The 16,781-nt window shown below is 53.4% G+C and overlaps 1 protein-coding gene across 1 annotated transcript in view; it reads left to right on the forward strand.

The window, feature by feature from the left end:
• The window catches only part of WWC1 (WW and C2 domain containing 1), a gene marked incomplete at its 5' end in the record, with an annotated part of 147,181 nt that overhangs the window by 107,276 nt on the left and 23,124 nt on the right, over window positions 1-16,781 (forward strand). The window contains 6 exons of the mRNA XM_079702010.1: window positions 4,514-4,603; window positions 5,406-5,941; window positions 9,427-9,535; window positions 9,936-10,016; window positions 10,679-10,765; window positions 11,974-12,166. Of these exons, the coding sequence (XP_079558136.1) occupies window positions 4,514-4,603; window positions 5,406-5,941; window positions 9,427-9,535; window positions 9,936-10,016; window positions 10,679-10,765; window positions 11,974-12,166 (1,096 nt within the window). The remainder of the gene's footprint in view (window positions 1-4,513; window positions 4,604-5,405; window positions 5,942-9,426; window positions 9,536-9,935; window positions 10,017-10,678; window positions 10,766-11,973; window positions 12,167-16,781) is intronic.

Below are 16,781 nucleotides of genomic sequence, written 5' to 3' on the forward strand. Positions count from 1 at the left end.
GAACAAGTCACGATCCCTGCCCTGATACCCTTAAAATCTATTCAGTTATTTTCACTCTTTTTGGCAGCAGACTTTATTGAATAAGGTCCCTGCCCTTAAGGAGCTGGAGTTGAAGATGGTGATTTTCAAACTTGTTGGGGGAGGGGGAGGTGGGGGAGAGAGATGAGTAAGGGAATTCCTCTTTCCAGTGAAATCAGAGGCAGAAGCCCAGTTTATGAAGCAGATAAACTTGTCTGGGCCCAGTGGCAGCAGGTCAGGCATCCTAGGTGCCTGGCTGTGCTCCTTGCGTCACCCCATGATGGGTCCTAAGATGCCTTCAGGGAGCCTCCCGAGTGCTAAGGAACCCTGCTTGCAATCCCACCCTAGTAACTGAGTAAGCTCTATTTGCACATGGTGGGGTGCCAGACGGGTCACATTGGCCAGCCTCTTTCTGGCCTCTTGTAACCACATCACACAGTCCATTAACTGGTCAATGGTGGGGAATCTCTTCCCACCAAGCCCCTTGTCAGAACTACTACCAAGGATGTGTCACTTTCCTCTCGTTTATCTTCCCCTGGGAGGGGTGGCTGATCAGCACTGACCTACCACCAGGCAGGTGGGAGAGGGAGGAGGAGAGGGCTTCAGTATTTGGTGCTTTGTAACCCTAGGAAGCACCTTCTAGAATTCTCTCTTAGTGCCAAGACTTTGTCCTGCTTTCTCCAAGGCTGTCTGTGCACCTTGGGGACAAGGCCTGTGTCTAGACACCTTTGTGCCTTTAGTGTTACTTGAATGAATAGATGGTTCGCCATCCCGGGCAGACCCTTACAGGCCTCTGTATGCATCTCCTGATCTGTCTACCAGTCCTCTGGGCCCCTGACTTGCTCCCAGACCCTACAGCTGTCACTAGAAAGCCCTTAGCTTTTCATTATGCTCACAGCCGGCAGCTGAAGAGAACAGATCCCTGGCAGCCTTACTCCTTGTTGGGTCAATAGAGATACCCTTCCCACCACCTACCTTGTGCAAGTCATTGACCAATATGGACTTCAATGGCCTAATAGGGGGAAAAAAAAAAAACCAGGATAATTACATTGAATACTTATATATTCTGAAGGCAGGTGGTTGAACCAGATTGTGAATTGAGGCTCTTCTCTGCTATCATAATTTTGGTTTCTCGAAACTAGGATTGGATATTCTCTTAGAGACCCCTATACTACATGCAAAATGTACCATTAAGTACCAGACTCTATAAGCTATATCATCTCATTTAAACCTCCCAGCAACCCTGAGGTTAATCTCCATTTCATAGCTGTGGAAACTGAGGCTCACCCAACATCAGCCAATGGCAGAGCTGGGATTACAACCCAGGCTTGCTGGCTCTGGAGCTCATGCTTGCCTTAAGGCTCCTGCCCACTTAGAAGTTCTTTTATTATTGCCTTCAGCCCCGTCTTTCAAAGGTCTAATTGCTCCCCTGGAACAGTGAGTTCACACGGCCAGTCCAGGGAAGCCAGAACCTCCACGCCGTGGCAGCTGCTGAGCAGGTGTCTCGAGGTCCCAGAGGGCAAGGTCCTCTGGGGGACATGCAGAGAGCAACCAGGGGACACGTGGGCAGGAAGAGGCGAGAGCCTCGGGAAGGACAGGGACAGGGCTGACGGCTGTAAGCCTCCTGCACGAAAGAGAGGAGAAAGCCCACCCAGCCGTCTTCTGTGTTCAACTGTCTGCCTCTGGCCCCCTGTTTGGCTGTGTTCATCCCTCTGACTCTCTCATTCTCTCTCTAGGTTTCCTTCTCTTTTTGCTTCTCATGCTCCTCTCTCTCTTCTCTCTCTCTGTCTCTCAACATGGGAGTATTAGACTCGTCACCTCACCCAACAGCCTCTCTTTTCAAGGTGCCTTTGAGAAGGCCAGGAAGAGACACATCCAGGAAGAGCACACCACAGGGCCTACCAAACACCAGTGTCGAATCAATCAGAAGCACAGATGTCCCCTCAGGACTCCCCGTCCTGCACGCTGCTTCCTCCTCCCTCCCCAAGGGCCCTCCCCAGCACTCTTGAGAGCTGCAGTGCCTGTTAGAGTGTGGACTCCCTACCCCCACCCCAGGGACCAATTCCCCAGGCCTGAGATGGAGCCCAGGCTCTTGCATTTTTAACCAACACCCCAGGGGCTGAGCCGCAGCTTGTGGGGGTTCCAGCCCCACCTTCTGGGTCCTCTGCCTGCTTCCGCGCTTGATGTGTTCTTGGCCTCCCGGTATGTGCCAGGCAGGCATCACATGCAAACACCGTATGGCCAGCAAAGCCCAATACCTGTAGGAGGCCGCCTCGGCATCTGTGTGTGGCTGCTGGTAGCTACACCCCTGTGCTCAGGAGGTCAAGGCCATCTGGCTCCCGGTCCCCTCAGCCTCCTGTTGGGGCTCCACTGGGGACCTGCACTTACTGCCAGAGCACACCTCTGTGGTCTCCTCCCAGGGGAGAGGAAAACAAAGGTAGAAATGGTGGCCCAGGCTGCGCCTTGACCCCAGACCTCACACCCTTTCAAGGTCTTGCTCTCATGAAGGGTCAGATTCCATAGTCGTGTCCATTGCGCTGAAAACCGGGATTTTGTTCATTATGGGCTCCATCTGCCAGCCCCCCTAGTCCCGGGCAGGACTCTGGAAAAACAGGGCTGGGGACTTAGCTGGCCAAGAACCATGCCGAGGCCGCGGCTCCCGGGGTCTTTTCTGAAATTTCACAAGGCCAGTTCCCCAGTGACTGGTCCTGCCCCTCCCTTATCACTTTGCAGTTGTGTCTCAAGCAAGCTCTGGTCTTCACGGCAAGGCCTGTGCTGGAGGCCTTGGGCGTGTGAGTGGAGGGATGGCGTGGTTAGGTTTTCCATGGAAATGAACTCTTTCTCCCAGGCCCCAGGCTGGGTTGGCTGTGCTCTGGGAGCAATGAGTCAATCATTCCTCCTGCAGCAGGATGGCATAAGGGGATAAGATGCCAACAGTGGGACATATCTGACCCTGGGAGATTTAACATCCAGGTCTCTCAGCAGAGCAAATGAGCTTTCCCTCCATCAGCTGGGGAAAAGTCTTCCATTCAGCAATAACTTTTCAAGCACATCCATGCGGCGGGCGCCATGCTAGGGGCTGAGAGAGTGAGGCACAGTTCCTGCCTTACAATCTCCAGCCAGTGCAGCAGCTCAGAAACCTTACTGTGCCTAAAAGTCACCTGGAATAGGGAATAAAGATGCAGATTCCAGGGAATTCCCTGGTGGTCCAGTGGTTAGGACTTGGCACTTTCACTGCCAGGGCCCGGGTTCAGTCTCTGGTTGGAGAACTCAGATCCTGGAAGCTGCACAGCGTGGCCAAAAAAAAAAAAAAAAGATGCAGATTCCTGAGCCCTGCCCCTAGACTTTCTGATTCAGTAGATCTAAGTAGAATTCAGGGATGTGCATTTAATAAGCACACCTCCCCTTCTGGTGGGGGAGCTCTGTGGGCCACAGACAAAGAACCACTAATCTAGTGGATGCAGGAAAGCAGCCCAAGTCATGAGTGGGTGATGGAGCTCCTTCCCTGTCAGATCCAAGGAGCAGCACCCTCTCTGGAGCCCACCCAAGCTGCCCCCATGGGGAATTTCAGGAGAAACTGGGGGCTGAGCAGAGCCTATATCCAGCCATCCCTTCTAAACTCAAGGGTTTTGCCTTCAGGAAGGGAGCTTCTGAATTGGGCTCTGCTGTGGGCATGCCTGGGTGCAGGCCTTAGCTCCCGGGTTCTCACTCTCTGTCACGCTCACCTGGATCCTCCCCAGGCTCTCTGGAACCACTCTCTTCAGCTCCTTGGCTGACTCTTGCCCGTCCATTCAGCCTTGGGATGCTATATAGACTCAGAGCTCAGTCCTGGACCCTACCTTTTTTCTCCTTCTATATTTTACCCTAAGATGGTGCATTCATTTGTTAGGGCTGCCAAACCAAAGTTCCACAAACTGGGTGACTTAAACAATGGTAATTTATGTCCTCACAGTCCTGGAAGCCACAAGTCCAAGGACAAGGTGTTGGCAGGGTTGTTTCTCCTGAGCTCTCTCTCCTTGGCCTGTGGATGGCCATCTACACATGATCATCTACCATGTCTTCACTTGGTCTTCTCTCTCTGCATGTCTGTACACAGCGTAGGGAGGGATGGTTGGGTGGAATCCTAATTCTGCCAGTAACTCTCTAGCTTTAAGTAAACTATTTAACTCTAAGAGCCTCCGTTTTCTCGTATATAAATTGGTTTAAAAAAATTCTTACTATGAAGGGTTATTGTACAAATGATTTAAGGCAATGTTATCAGTTTCCTAGTCAGCCCCTGGTATATAGCAGGTGATGCATAAAGCAGTTACTATAGGATTATACGTAGAGGCCATACTTCTCCAAACATCATAATATAATGCCTCCAGGAAGTTCTTGTGTGTGCGTCTGTGGGTCTGTGTGTACATCTCCATGAGCCCATGCCTGTGATTCCTCTTCCGGGCAGATGGAGGCGGGTTCCCTCTGAGCTCCCCACTCATGCCTTCTCTCCCTTCAGGTTGAAGTTAAACAGTAAGAGGAACCAGCTGGTGAGAGAGCTTGAGGAAGCCACCCGGCAGGTAGCAGCTCTGCACTGCCAGCTGAAAAGGTGAGTAGTAGGCAGTGGGGTGAGCGCTCCCCTGGGCACGGCCACATGCAGGCGTCCCGAGGCAGCCCAGCCCAGCTTCACGTGTCCTCCATGGCCTGAGCGTGCCCGTTTAGAAGCACAGCAGGCAGACAGATGATCTGGGGGACTCGCTCTGGGCCTGGTGTGGCTGGGGGCAGGGCCCTTCACCTCCCCAGACCGCAGCCTCCTTGGTCCTCTGACAGCACAACAGAAGGCCCCAGTTGGGTGCTGGTGTGTCTTGTTCACGTCTCTCCAGCCCACTTGCACAACGCAGACAGGGTAGGCCTCAGGCTGGGACCTCGGTGGGCAACGTGGCTGGAATTTTATCACAACATTCTGTTTTCATCAAATATTTTTAACGGTTGACAATGCTTTTCAAATTACACTTAGGCTATAACGTTTCCTTTTTCAGAAAACTATCTTAACGTGTAAAAAGTGAGTTGAGTTGAAGGAAAATATTAAGCAGCATTATTTGGGGTTGGAGTCAGATATGGAGAGAGATGAAAATGGAATGCCGCTGATGGAGGTTTGAGAAACAGAGATACCGAGGAGAAAGTGGACTTTTAAGGCAGCTGGCTTGGGTTCGAATCCCAGCTCTGCCAGCTCCTGATTATGTGGCCTTCTCAGGATATCCTCTTTAGTGACATGGGGATGCGGGGTCCGCCCTGGAGACTGTCAAGAGGGTCTGATGAGATGTTGCGTTCTCAGTGCACGTGGTGCTTTTCGGGGGAGGTTCGGGGCGGCCCACCCACTCGGTGTCCTCGCCCTCCCTCCCCCGCCCCAGCCTCTCCGGCAGCATGCAGAGCCTGTCCTCGGGCAGCAGCCCCGGATCCCTCACGTCCAGCCGGGGCTCCCTGGCCGCCTCTAGCCTGGACTCCTCCACCTCGGCCAGCTTCACCGACCTCTACTATGACCCCTTCGAACAGCTGGACTCGGAACTACAGAGCAAGGTGGAATTCCTGCTCCTGGAGGGGGCCACGGGCTTCCGGCCCTCGGGCTGCATCACCACCATCCACGAGGACGAGGTGGCCAAGACCCAGAAGACAGAGGGGGGCGGCCGCCTGCAGGCCCTGCGCTCCTTGTCCGGCACTCCAAAGTCCATGAGCTCCCTGTCCCCCCGTTCCTCGCTCTCCTCCCCGTCCCCACCCTGCTCCCCTCTCATCGCTGACCCCCTCCTGGCTGGAGACGCCTTCCTGAGCAACCTAGAGTTTGAAGACCCCGAGCTGAGTGCCACTCTTTGCGAACTGAGCCTTGGCAACAGCACCCGGGAGAGGTACCGGCTGGAGGAACCCGGAACAGAGGGCAAGCCGCTGGGCCAAGGTACAGGGCACCACATCCAGAGGGCGGGAGCCTCCAGGAGGGAGGAGGGTGGGAATTGTGCTCGGGTCCGAGTTCCAGACCCCAGTGATAATTATGGGCAACGTGGTTTTTTTTTTTTTTTTTAATTAATTTATTTTATTTTTGGCTGCGTTGAGTCTACGTTGCTACGCGCGGGCTTTCTCTAATTGCGGAGAGCGGGGGCTACTCTTTGTTGCAGTGCATGGGCTTCTCACTGCGGTGGCTTCTCTTGCTGCGGAGCACAGGCTCTAGGCACACGGGCTTCAGCAGCTGTGGAACGTGGGCTCAGTAGTTGTGGCTCACAGGCTCTAGAGCGCAGGCCCAGTAGTTGTGGCACACGGGCTTAGTTGCTCCGCGGCATGTGGGATATTCCCTGACCGGGGCTCGAAACCGCGTCCCCTGCATTGGCAGGCAGATTCTTAACCGCTGCGCCACCAGGGAAACCCCTACGGGCAACATTTACTGACTGCTTTCTATGTGCCAGATCTTTACATGGTATATTGATTTATTTATTCATTCAGTAGGTATTTATTATGTGTTTACTATGGTCTAGGTCTTGAGCGAAGGGTTTTCCATGGTGGGTTCATTCACGCAACAGATATTAAGTACCTCCTGAAACTAAATGCCAGGTCCTGTGCTAATGGGTGTACATGGATTCATTCATTCTTTCATTCCACTGTTATGCCATGTGGGTTAGTCACAAGTATACAGCGTGGAGGACAGACAAGGTCCTGGTTCCCGTGAAGCCTACATGCAAATGAAGGCACAGACAATAACTGTACAAGCAGACCAATAAAAGCACTAGGAAGAAAATAAAACAGGGCATGTGATGGAGCCTTTCAGGTTGGGTTAGGGCTGCCAGTTCAGATTGGGTGGTGAAGGAAGGCAACACTTGAACGGAGCCTTGAGCAGTGAGAGGGAGCCAGCCTTGGGAGAAGCAAGAGCAAAGTCTCTGAGGCTGGAGCAAGGGGCTGCAAGAGGGGCCAGAGGGAGGAGATCAACAAGGCAGAGAATTGGGCAGAGTACGGGTTGTGTAAGGTAAGGAGTTTACGTTTTACCCTCATTGCAGCAAGGATCCGTGTGACTGTTTGAAGCCAGGGAATGATATGACTCCCATTCTGCATGGGGTCAGAAAAGAGCCTTATGGTGTGGACTGAGATTCAGGTCGGAAGCTGTCATCATCAGCTTCAGGTCGGATGCTGATGATGACAGCTAAGATTTATTACAAGAAGAATCTTTATCTTTACCAGCAACCACATAATAAATGATAATAGTTAAAATTTATTGGGGTGCATTATGTGGTGAGCAATGTGCTTTATATGATGAAATAGGTTACTTCCATTATACCCATTTCACAGATGAGGAAACAGAGGTTCAGAGAGGTGCTTCCCCAGCAGGTGGGGAAGCAGGGATTGGCATCTGGGTTTTTCTGACCCCAGAGCCCAATCTCTTTATCATCACGCTCCCCTTAGGACATGAGGCAGCTCTGTGTATTTATTCCTAAGACACTCCCGGTGCTCGCTGATGCCATCATGCATCAAGTTCAGGTGTGTGAGATAACAGGCACCGTTAGGCACACTTACTCACATAAGCCTCACAACAACACTATGAGGTACGTGCTATTATTATCCTCCCCTCACAGACTGAAAGGAATGAGACTCAGCAAGGTTAAGTGACTTGTCCAAGGTCATTGTCACTGCTGTGAAGCGGTAGACTCAGGACTGGCTCCAGGACCACCTGCCCAGAACCCACAATGAGCCATGTGCCAGCTCTGTCGGCAAAGGGCTCCTGGTCCTGGCTCCCGTGAGGCCAGCTAGAAGCTCAACCCACTTCAGCCGTCAGCTCCAGGAATGGGTGGAAGGGCTGCCGCTGCACCCAGAGCTATCAATTCCTTTGTGTGCAAGGGCCAGTGGGAGCAAGGGGGAAACGAGGCGATTTCTCCGTTAATTAAAGGCTCTGCTGGGTGCGTGCCAGCCGCTTCCTTAGAAGAGGAGCTGAGAGATCCCTGGAGCTCCCTCACCGGGAAGGGAGTCTTGCTGAGTGCCCTCAAACAAAAATAAAAACAGGCTTCCTACTGCAGCCGGTGGCGAGCTTCAGAAAATTGTTCCCTGGAGAGGAGGGGTGTGCAGGTAGTACCCCTAACAAGGCTCAAGAAGCGTTCCCGGCGCTCCCTGTCTAAAGGCTGCGATAAGCTGGCTCGGGGATGCTGGGACCCCAATTGGGTCGCAGGGAGCGACCCCCATCCCCCCGCCTTCCGCCACAACGTTCGTGCAGCTTGGGGGCCAGAGCCTGCTCGCGTCTCAGGTCGGCGTTTCTTCATGCCACCTCCAGAAGCCCTCCCCGCTGCCAGCTGATGCCAGGCTGAGCCCAGACACTAAGCAGGTTATGCGATTAGTCCCACTGTTCAGTCAGCAGACAAATTAATCTCCTTAAGTGGTTTAGTGGAGGGTGGAGAGGGGTGGGTCTGAAGGCAGGAGGTCTCCAGGGCTGCAGCAGCAGATGTGGGACACAGGCTGGGAAAGCCACGCCCACATGGCCCCTTGGCTTCTCCCAGGCTCACTGTCCCCATCCCCACCCCCAGCCCCTTCTCCAGTCTGCCCACCCCCCGCCCATGTGCCTGGCACACAGGGACGTGCTGGCCGTGAGGTTGAAGCCCCTGAACCTGTCCTTCCCCTGCTGCGTGGAGGTCAGGAGCTGTCCTATTCATCTTAGTAGCTCTGAACTTAGCAATGGACCTGGCACACCGTCAGCGCCCATTAGTTGGGGAAGGAAGGAATGTGCAGTGTGTGCTGAATGCTTGGGCCTGAGCCCCGGGTAGACACTTCTGAGGGCCTCTGTCAAGGGCAGGGGAGACGGGCTGAGTTAGGAATGGAATGGGATAGGCGAGTAGCACAGCCAGGACTTACGTCCTTCCCTTCCTCCTCCTCCTGCCCCTCCCAAGGGGGTCCGGGGGCTGTTATTTTGCCCCAGGTGTGTAGGGATCGATCTAGAAGACATCGCTGTAGTGATGCGAATGATAGTCGTAGTAGCTAAGGATGGTGGTACTGACTTTTCTAGAGCACTTCCCCTGTACCAGTCTGTGTACTAAGGACTTCCCTTTATCATCTCATCCAGTCTTCCCAACAGCCCTGCAAGGCAGGTATTATTATCCCCATTTTACAGATGAGGAATGCAGGACTGAGAGGGAGTAAATCAGTGTCCCACTGTCATGAAGCAGTATGTGGCAGAACTGAGATTTGAACCCAGGTGGTTTGGCTCTGGAGTCTGAGACGTTAAACACAGAATCACACGCTACCTTTTCCTTTGCCGCAAAAAAAGGCAGGACCTTGCTGTCAGGTTCAGAGGTGGCTGGATTTTGGTGGGACCACGTTAGGACAGTGAGGGGATCAAAAGATGTATTGTGACGACAGTATCCTGATTTCTAAACCCCGCCTTGCCATCCTTCCTTTTTTGCTCTCTTCTTCCAGCTGCAAATAAGGCTCAGGGGTGCGACCTGAAAGTGGCCTGTGTCTCAGCTGCAGTGTCGGATGAATCCGTGGCCGGGGACAGTGGTGTGTATGAGGCTTCCGTGCAGAGGTGGGTCCCTGAGTCTTGGGAACTCTGAGTGTGCAAGGCCCCGGGCCTCCTCAGGTGTGTGGGAGGGACCCACAGGAGGGTGCTGCTGAAGAAGCAGGCAGTGCTTCTCCTCCTGGGGCTGGAGAGGCTTCACATTTGGGAGACTGCTAGTTCCGCAATTGCCATTAAGGGTGTATGGCTAGAGGAGCAAGTATTAGAGAAAGCGCAGCTGCTGCTTTAAGAGAGGGATCCCGGGTAGTTGTGGGCAGGCAGGGTCCACAGGGAGGCTGAGCAGACCCCAACCTTCCTCCTTGAGGACCCAGCTGCTTCCTCCCAGAGAGAACCCTGTCTCTAGAAAATGACTTTGGCCCCTGGTCACTACAGGGAAGCCTCACCCTTTCTTTCCTGTGTTGCTTTCCAGACTGGGTGCCTCAGAAGCCGCTGCTTTTGACAGTGACGAGTCAGAAGTAGTGGGTGCAACCCGGGTTCAGATCGCCCTGAAGTAAGTGGCAGGGAGGGTGGGACAGAGGGGCGTGGTCTGTGCAGGGTCTCCTCCTGGCCTGCAGCGTCTCCAGCATTTACCCTCACAGCTGCCCAGCGAGGCAGGCAGAACCAGCGGGACCTGCTGACGGCTGTGGGCTCCTAACTAAAGGGGGTGGGGGGCGTCTCTTTCCATGCCCCCCAGTTCCCCATTTCACAAAAGAGAAAAAACAAGGTTTGAAGACCTTGTAACTTGCCCGGATTCACTGAGCTGGCCAGTGGCAGAGCCAGGCAGGGACCAAGACCTGCCTTTTGGTCTGTTTGGTCGTCGTTGCCACGGCTTTTGTCTTATCATCTCACCTGGACCGAAGTCAACCCCTGGAGGCTGCAGCCCAGATCTGTTATTGTATTCTCTTGATGCAGGTTGGCCCCAATATTTTTTAAAATAGGAATTAACTGCCAGTGTTGAAATGTCAGGAAATTTTATACAACCTCTGGCTTCTCTTTAAAAATTCAGACCGACAGCTCTGGACCTGCATCCCTGCATGGCAGCAAACACTGGGCCTGTGCCTTCCAGCTCACCGCAGTCCCCAGGGCAGCCAGCAGCCGCATCTGTGATGATTAAGGGAGAGAGAGATAAATGTGTTACTAACAGGTGCTCCATATGCCCCCTTTTCATTTCAGGTATGATGAGAAGAATAAGCAGTTTGCAATATTAATCATCCAGCTGAGCAACCTTTCTGCTCTGTTGCTGCAGCAAGACCAGAAAGTGTGAGTGTGTAGCTGACGGGCTGTATATTATCCTCTCCCGCCCTGCACCCATCCCAGGGGACACTCTCCTGCTCTGTTCTGCTCCACCAACGGGCCCCGTAAGCCTCTGTGGGTATTTAGTGCACATGACCGTGATGCACAGTGTCAGTGCCGTGAACGTGGATGCAGGCAGGGCGGCAAACACGCTCACTCTAAAGAGGACCACCCCGGACAGCTCCAGACCTTCCACATATGCGTCCTGAGCCCCTACCAGGTGCCAGCACTAAGGAAGGGGTGGCGAGCGAACCTCTGCCCTTGTAAACTTGAAGCCTGATGAAGAGGAAAGTCACAGCCTCTTTTATCTGCTCTAAGCGCGAGTATTCCACGCAGAAAGAGCCGGGCCTGCCTTTCTGAAGAGCCGGCTCCCATCACTGTGCTTCTATTGGCAGGTTGTGATGGGTGTTACCTTACAGTTGTTGATACAGCAAAGACCTGCACTGTCTGCCTCCCAGCTCGGTCCTATGCAGACCTGATTTATGTTTCACTGAGCTCGTCTGCCTACATGTTCCTCCTTTGCTAGACCGTAGGCCTTGAGGGCAGCATCAGGAGCTTATATTTCCGTGGCCTGCACCCAGCCAGCGTCTGGGGTGTGACACGTGGGAAGGAGGAAGGCAGGCCGGAAAACAGGCAAAACAGAAGGAAGACAAGATTGGACACTGGACTTGTGTGCAGTCTTTGCTGTTACAAACAGGGCCGGGATGAATAACCTTCTCTGTAACTCATTGGTACTTGTGCAGCAGTATCTGTGCCTAGAAGCCAGCTGTCTGGGTCAAAGGGTGAATGCACATGTACTTTTGTTAGGATTGTCACCTTCCCCGCCACCTGAATTGTGGCATTTTGCCTTCCTACCAGCGGTTGTATGAGTATTCCTCAGTGTTAACAAGCAGCCTCTCAGATCCTTCTGTTCACAGCAGTTTGCACACCGTTGGCCTCAGGCTCCACAAGCTTTGAGGGCCTCATGATTGGGGGATTCAGTAGAAGGAAAAGCAGCACGTTGTCCTTGGGGCCCTTATGCATCCCTCATGAATAACTGCATAACTACTGGAGAAATTACAAACTCTTGTCCGCTGCTGTTTCCTTGGGGATTTGCAGCAGCCGTTTAGCCTAACACCTGAGCCCCAGACCCGGGCTGACCTGACCCAGGCTCTCCTGTGTTTCTGTCCCTCTAGGAACATTCGCGTGGCTATCCTTCCCTGCTCCGAGAGTACCACCTGCCTGTTCCGGACCCGGCCTCTGGACGCCTCGGACACCCTGGTGTTCAACGAGATGTTCTGGGTGTCCATGTCCTACCCAGCCCTTCACCAGAAGACCTTAAGAGTCGATGTCTGCGCCACCGACAGGAGCCATCTGGAGGCGTGCCTGGTGAGGACTGTGTCTGTCTATCTGTGCAGCCTTCTGTCCTTCTGGGGATTGGTCCACCTTGCATTTCAGGAAGAAGGCTTGGAGAAACACAGCTTGTGCTATCAGCCCAGCCTTTCTTGGGCTCTAGGCAGGGGCTCTTCCACAGATGAACAGCGTTGTTCCCAGACCTATTGAGAGCAGGGGAAGGGGGGTCGGGGAGCTCCTTTTTCTGCCGTGGAATTGCAGTGCCACATCCCTTGTGCCTGAGGCTGAGTCACCAGCCTTCCCCACTATGTGGCCTAAGATTCTTTAATTCTGTCTGTTTCCTTTTCTGTAAAACCAGCTAACACTGGCTACCTCACAGGTGGTTCTCTGAGGGTTAAATGAAGCACTAAAGCAGTGCCTCTCGAACTTTCATGTGCACACAGGTTACCTGCAGCTCTGGTTAAAATGCAGATTCTGATTCAGCAAGTCTGGGTAGGCAGGCAGCAAGATTCTGCATTTCTGTCAAGCTCCCAGGTGATGCCAGAACTGCTGGTCCCCGTAGCAAGGATGTAAAGCAAAGTGTCTGCGCACACTAGGTCTCAAGGAAAATCAGTTCCCATCCCTTTCCTGCTTGGCTAGGGTTCATAACAGCGTCATCGCCATTTATGTTGTTGTTACGCTCACAGTAATGCAATAGCTTGTGTCAATTGGATGCAATTTGTATGGTGGGCTCTGAGCTAAGCTCCTTCATGTATTATCTCTGTTGATCCTCGCTACAATCTTATAAAATAGGTAACTGGGCTTCCCTGGTGGCGCAGTGGTTGGGAGTCCACCTGCCGATGCAGGGGACACGGGTTCGGGCCCTGGTCTGGGAGGATCCCGCATGCCGCGGAGCGGTTGGGCCCGTGAGCCATGGCCGCTGGGTCTGCGCGTCCGGAGCCTGTGCTCCGCAACGGGAGAGGCCACAACGGTGAGAGGCCCACGTACCACACAAAAAAAAAAATAATAAAATAAAATAGGTAACTGTTACACCAGTGAGGAAACCGAGGCACAAAGAATTTGCCCAAGGTCACACAGTCAGGAAGTGGCAGGAACAGAGTTAGAACCCAGGCAGGTCCACCCATGTCAGACCCTGGATGTTTTCTGTGTGCCGTTACAGTGCTCCCTGGAGCCCCCAGGTGGATGGTGACTGCAGGATTTGGCAGGCAGGGTGGGTGCTGCTGAAGGATGGAGCGGAAAGCTTTTCCAAATCCAGGCTCCAGGGAGTTCCCTAGTGGCCAGTGGTTAGGATTCCTGGCTTTCACTGCCGTGGCCTGGGTTCAATCCCTGGTTGGGGAACTGAGAAAACCCACAAGCTGCACAGTGCAGCCAAAAAAAAAAAAAAAAGCATATATATATATATATCTACCTAGATAGATAGGCACAGACACACACACACGTATGTGTATATATGTAAAAGGATAGGGCTTCCCTGGTGGCGCAGTGGTTGAGAGTCCGCCTGCCGACGCAGGGGACATGGGTTCGTGCCCCGGTCTGGGAAGATCCCACATGCCACGGAACGGCTGGGCCCATGAGCCATGGCCGCTGAGCCTGCGTGTCCGGAGCCTGTGCTCCGTGACAGGAGAGGCCACAACAGTGAGAGGCCTGTGTACCGCAAAAAAAAAAAAAAAAAAAAAAAGGAAAAAAAAATAGAATTAAAAAAAAATTATTTATTTTATTTATTTATTTTTGGCTGAGTTGGGTCTTTGTTGCTGCGTGGGCTTTCTCCAGTTGCAGTGAGCGGGGCCTACTCTTCATTGTGGTGCACGGGCTTCTCATTGCGGTGGCTCCTCTCTGCTGCAGAGCACGGGCTCTGGGCGCGCGGGCTTCAGTAATTGTGGTGCGCAGGCTCAGTAGTTGTGGCTCGCAGGCTCTAGAGCGCAGGCTCAGTAGTGGTGCTGCACGGGCTTAGTTGCTCCGTGGCATGTGGGATCTTCCCGGACCAGGGCTCAAACCCATGCCCCCTGCACTGGCAGGCAGATTCTTAACCACTGCGCCACTAGGGAAGCCCCAAGGATAGAATTTTTAAAATAAAAATGAATAAACAAATCCAGGCTCCTCCAGTGAAGCGTTTCCTTAGCCCCGAGCATTCCTAAATGAGAAGAGACTCAATCCTTTTTCTTCTCCTAATTGGATGCCTTTTATTCCTCCTTCCTAATTGACGTCTGGCCATTGCTGGTTGCCATGGCAGCAGCCAAAGCGCCCATCCCGCCGTAGCTTGTCTCCGTCCTCGGCCAACGGGAAGCCTCTGTTCCCGTGTCCCGTGGGGACGTGAGTGTTAGGCTGTTGTGTTTTGGTGGCTGGAGGAGGAAAGGAAATGAGACAAGAGGAGGAAGGGCCATAGGCTCCCAAGCACAGTCTCCCCGCACTGCTGGGTTTGTGGAATCCCTGGTCTGTTTTGAGCCATTTGACCAGCCGGGCAAGGACAATAGTACCCATCCTGAGTAGTGTCTGCGTGTCTAGTACTGGGCTAAGAACTTTGTGTGCAGTATCTCATTTAATCCTCACAACAGCCCTGGGAAGCAACATTAGGATTATCTCCATCTGACAAATAAGGGATCAAGGCCCAGAAAGGCTAATTAACCGGCTCAGATCATCCAGCGAGTAGGTAGAGAAGTCTGGATTTGAACAAGGATTCCAGCGTCTTGTCGTGTCATCATCACACTCTCCTACTGGATTATGGGTTTGGATGAATACCGCCTCCCCCAATATCGTGGGCAACAGTTCCGCCAGATGCTTTAGGGTGGCATCGCAGGAGTCCCAGGCTTTGCAGCCGGGTCCTGGTTACTCAAGCCCTGACTGTGCACGTTCTGTAAAGGCAGCCCCCTGCCCAGGCCCCACTCACATCCCATGTCTCATCACAACCGCCCCCTTTGCCTCTTTCTCACTTTGCCATCCCCACTTGGCAAAAACCCAGCCCCATCACAGTGAACCCTCCCCTCCTCTCCACCCGTGCAACTGGAGCAAAACGCACACACCACCGCCCTGCGGTGTCATTTTAAAATCGTGGTCACGAACCTCCCGTGAGCCCTCTTGCTGCCCAGCGTTTATACTCTGTCTCCCTGGACCACTTACTCTCCTGCTTGTCTCAGTGACAAATTCTTATCCTCTCCTCTCTCCTGGCCCTTACTCTCCCTCCGCTGAGGCCCTCCCTTCACACCCAGTTCTGGAAGAGTAGAAGGAACCCCACAGCTGCCACGCCGCATCTGCCTGTCCTCGTGGGCTCTGCTGTTCTTCCCGGAGCTAAGGAGGGGCCCTCCCCACTCCTATCTAGGGCCATCCTCTCTCAAGGGTGTCACGCCAACCGTTACTCTTTTGCTCTCTCCTGTGTCTCCAGTTTTCCCTCCTCACTGGATCTGGCCTATCAGTATGCCAACATACTGTTATTTCTCCCCTGCTTTAAAAAAATTTTTTTTAACCCCATTTCTTCCTCCAGTTACTACATTATTTCTTTCCTTTGCTCTCTAGCAACGCGTGAAAGAGGTGTGTGTGTTCTCTCTGTATCTCAGTCCACGTGGGCTTTTGCCCTCATCGTTCCACCAGAAACGTGCTCATCAGGGACCTCCTTGTTGCTAAATCTGGTGGCCGGCTCTCCATCCTTGTCCCTCTTGGCCTGCCTACAGCGTTTGGCACGATTGCTCACTCCATCTTCCTCAACGTCCTTTGTCCTGACTTGGCTTCTCAGGCCCCTCGCTCTCCTGGCCTTCTTCCCCCATCACCGGCCTTCTCTGTCTGTCTCCTTTGCAGATTCTTGCTCATTTCCCTGACCTCTCTCTGTTTGAAGGCCCCAGAGCTCAGACCTTGCTCCTCTCCCCTCTTCTACTTGCGTGCACTGCTTCGGTGATCTCGTCCTATCCCCTGGCTTCAAACACCATCCCAAGGGATGGCGCCAGCCTGGGCCTTTCCACTCATCTCAGCGTTGTATGTCCGCTGCCGGAATCCACATCTCCTTTTGCATGTCCGGTAGCCATCACCAGTGATGTGTCCACAAGCACGCCCCTGACCTTGCCTCCCATGTCTTCACGATCTCAGCTAAAGGCAACCCCATTCTTCCACTGTCCAGGTCAGAGACATCAGGGTCATCCTGGACCCCACTCTTCCTCTCATACCCCACCTCCAATCCTTCAGGACCTCCTGGAAGCTCTACCTTCAGGAGATCCCCAGATTCCAACCACGTCTCTCCGTGCTCCTGACCTGACCTACTACCACCTCTGGCCCAATGGTTGCAGAATCCCCCACTGGATCCCCCTGCTTCTGTTCTTGCTGCCCTCCGCCTCCTTTCAACACGGTAGCCAGGGGCATCCTATTAGATTGCAGATGACTGCATGCCACTCCTCTACTTGAAGCCTTAGGATGGCGTCTGTCTCCACCCAGACTCAACACCTGGGCCTTTGCCTGGCCCCCCAGGCCCTCCATGGTCTGCTCCTTGTCATCTCTTGGATTTTATCCCCAAGACTCTTCTTCCGGCCTCCTTTTGCCCCTTGAATACACCCGCATGCCCCCTTCCCCAGCGCTTCGCACTGCTGTCCTCTCTCACCAGAATTCTCTTCTCCCGGATATTGATGGGCAAATCTCACCCCCTCGCTTCATTCTGATCTTAACCCGAATGTCA

The sequence above is a fragment of the Hyperoodon ampullatus genome (genome assembly GCF_949752795.1).
Source record: "Hyperoodon ampullatus genome assembly, chromosome: 4".
In the NCBI taxonomy this organism is placed as follows: Eukaryota; Metazoa; Chordata; class Mammalia; order Artiodactyla; family Ziphiidae; genus Hyperoodon; species Hyperoodon ampullatus.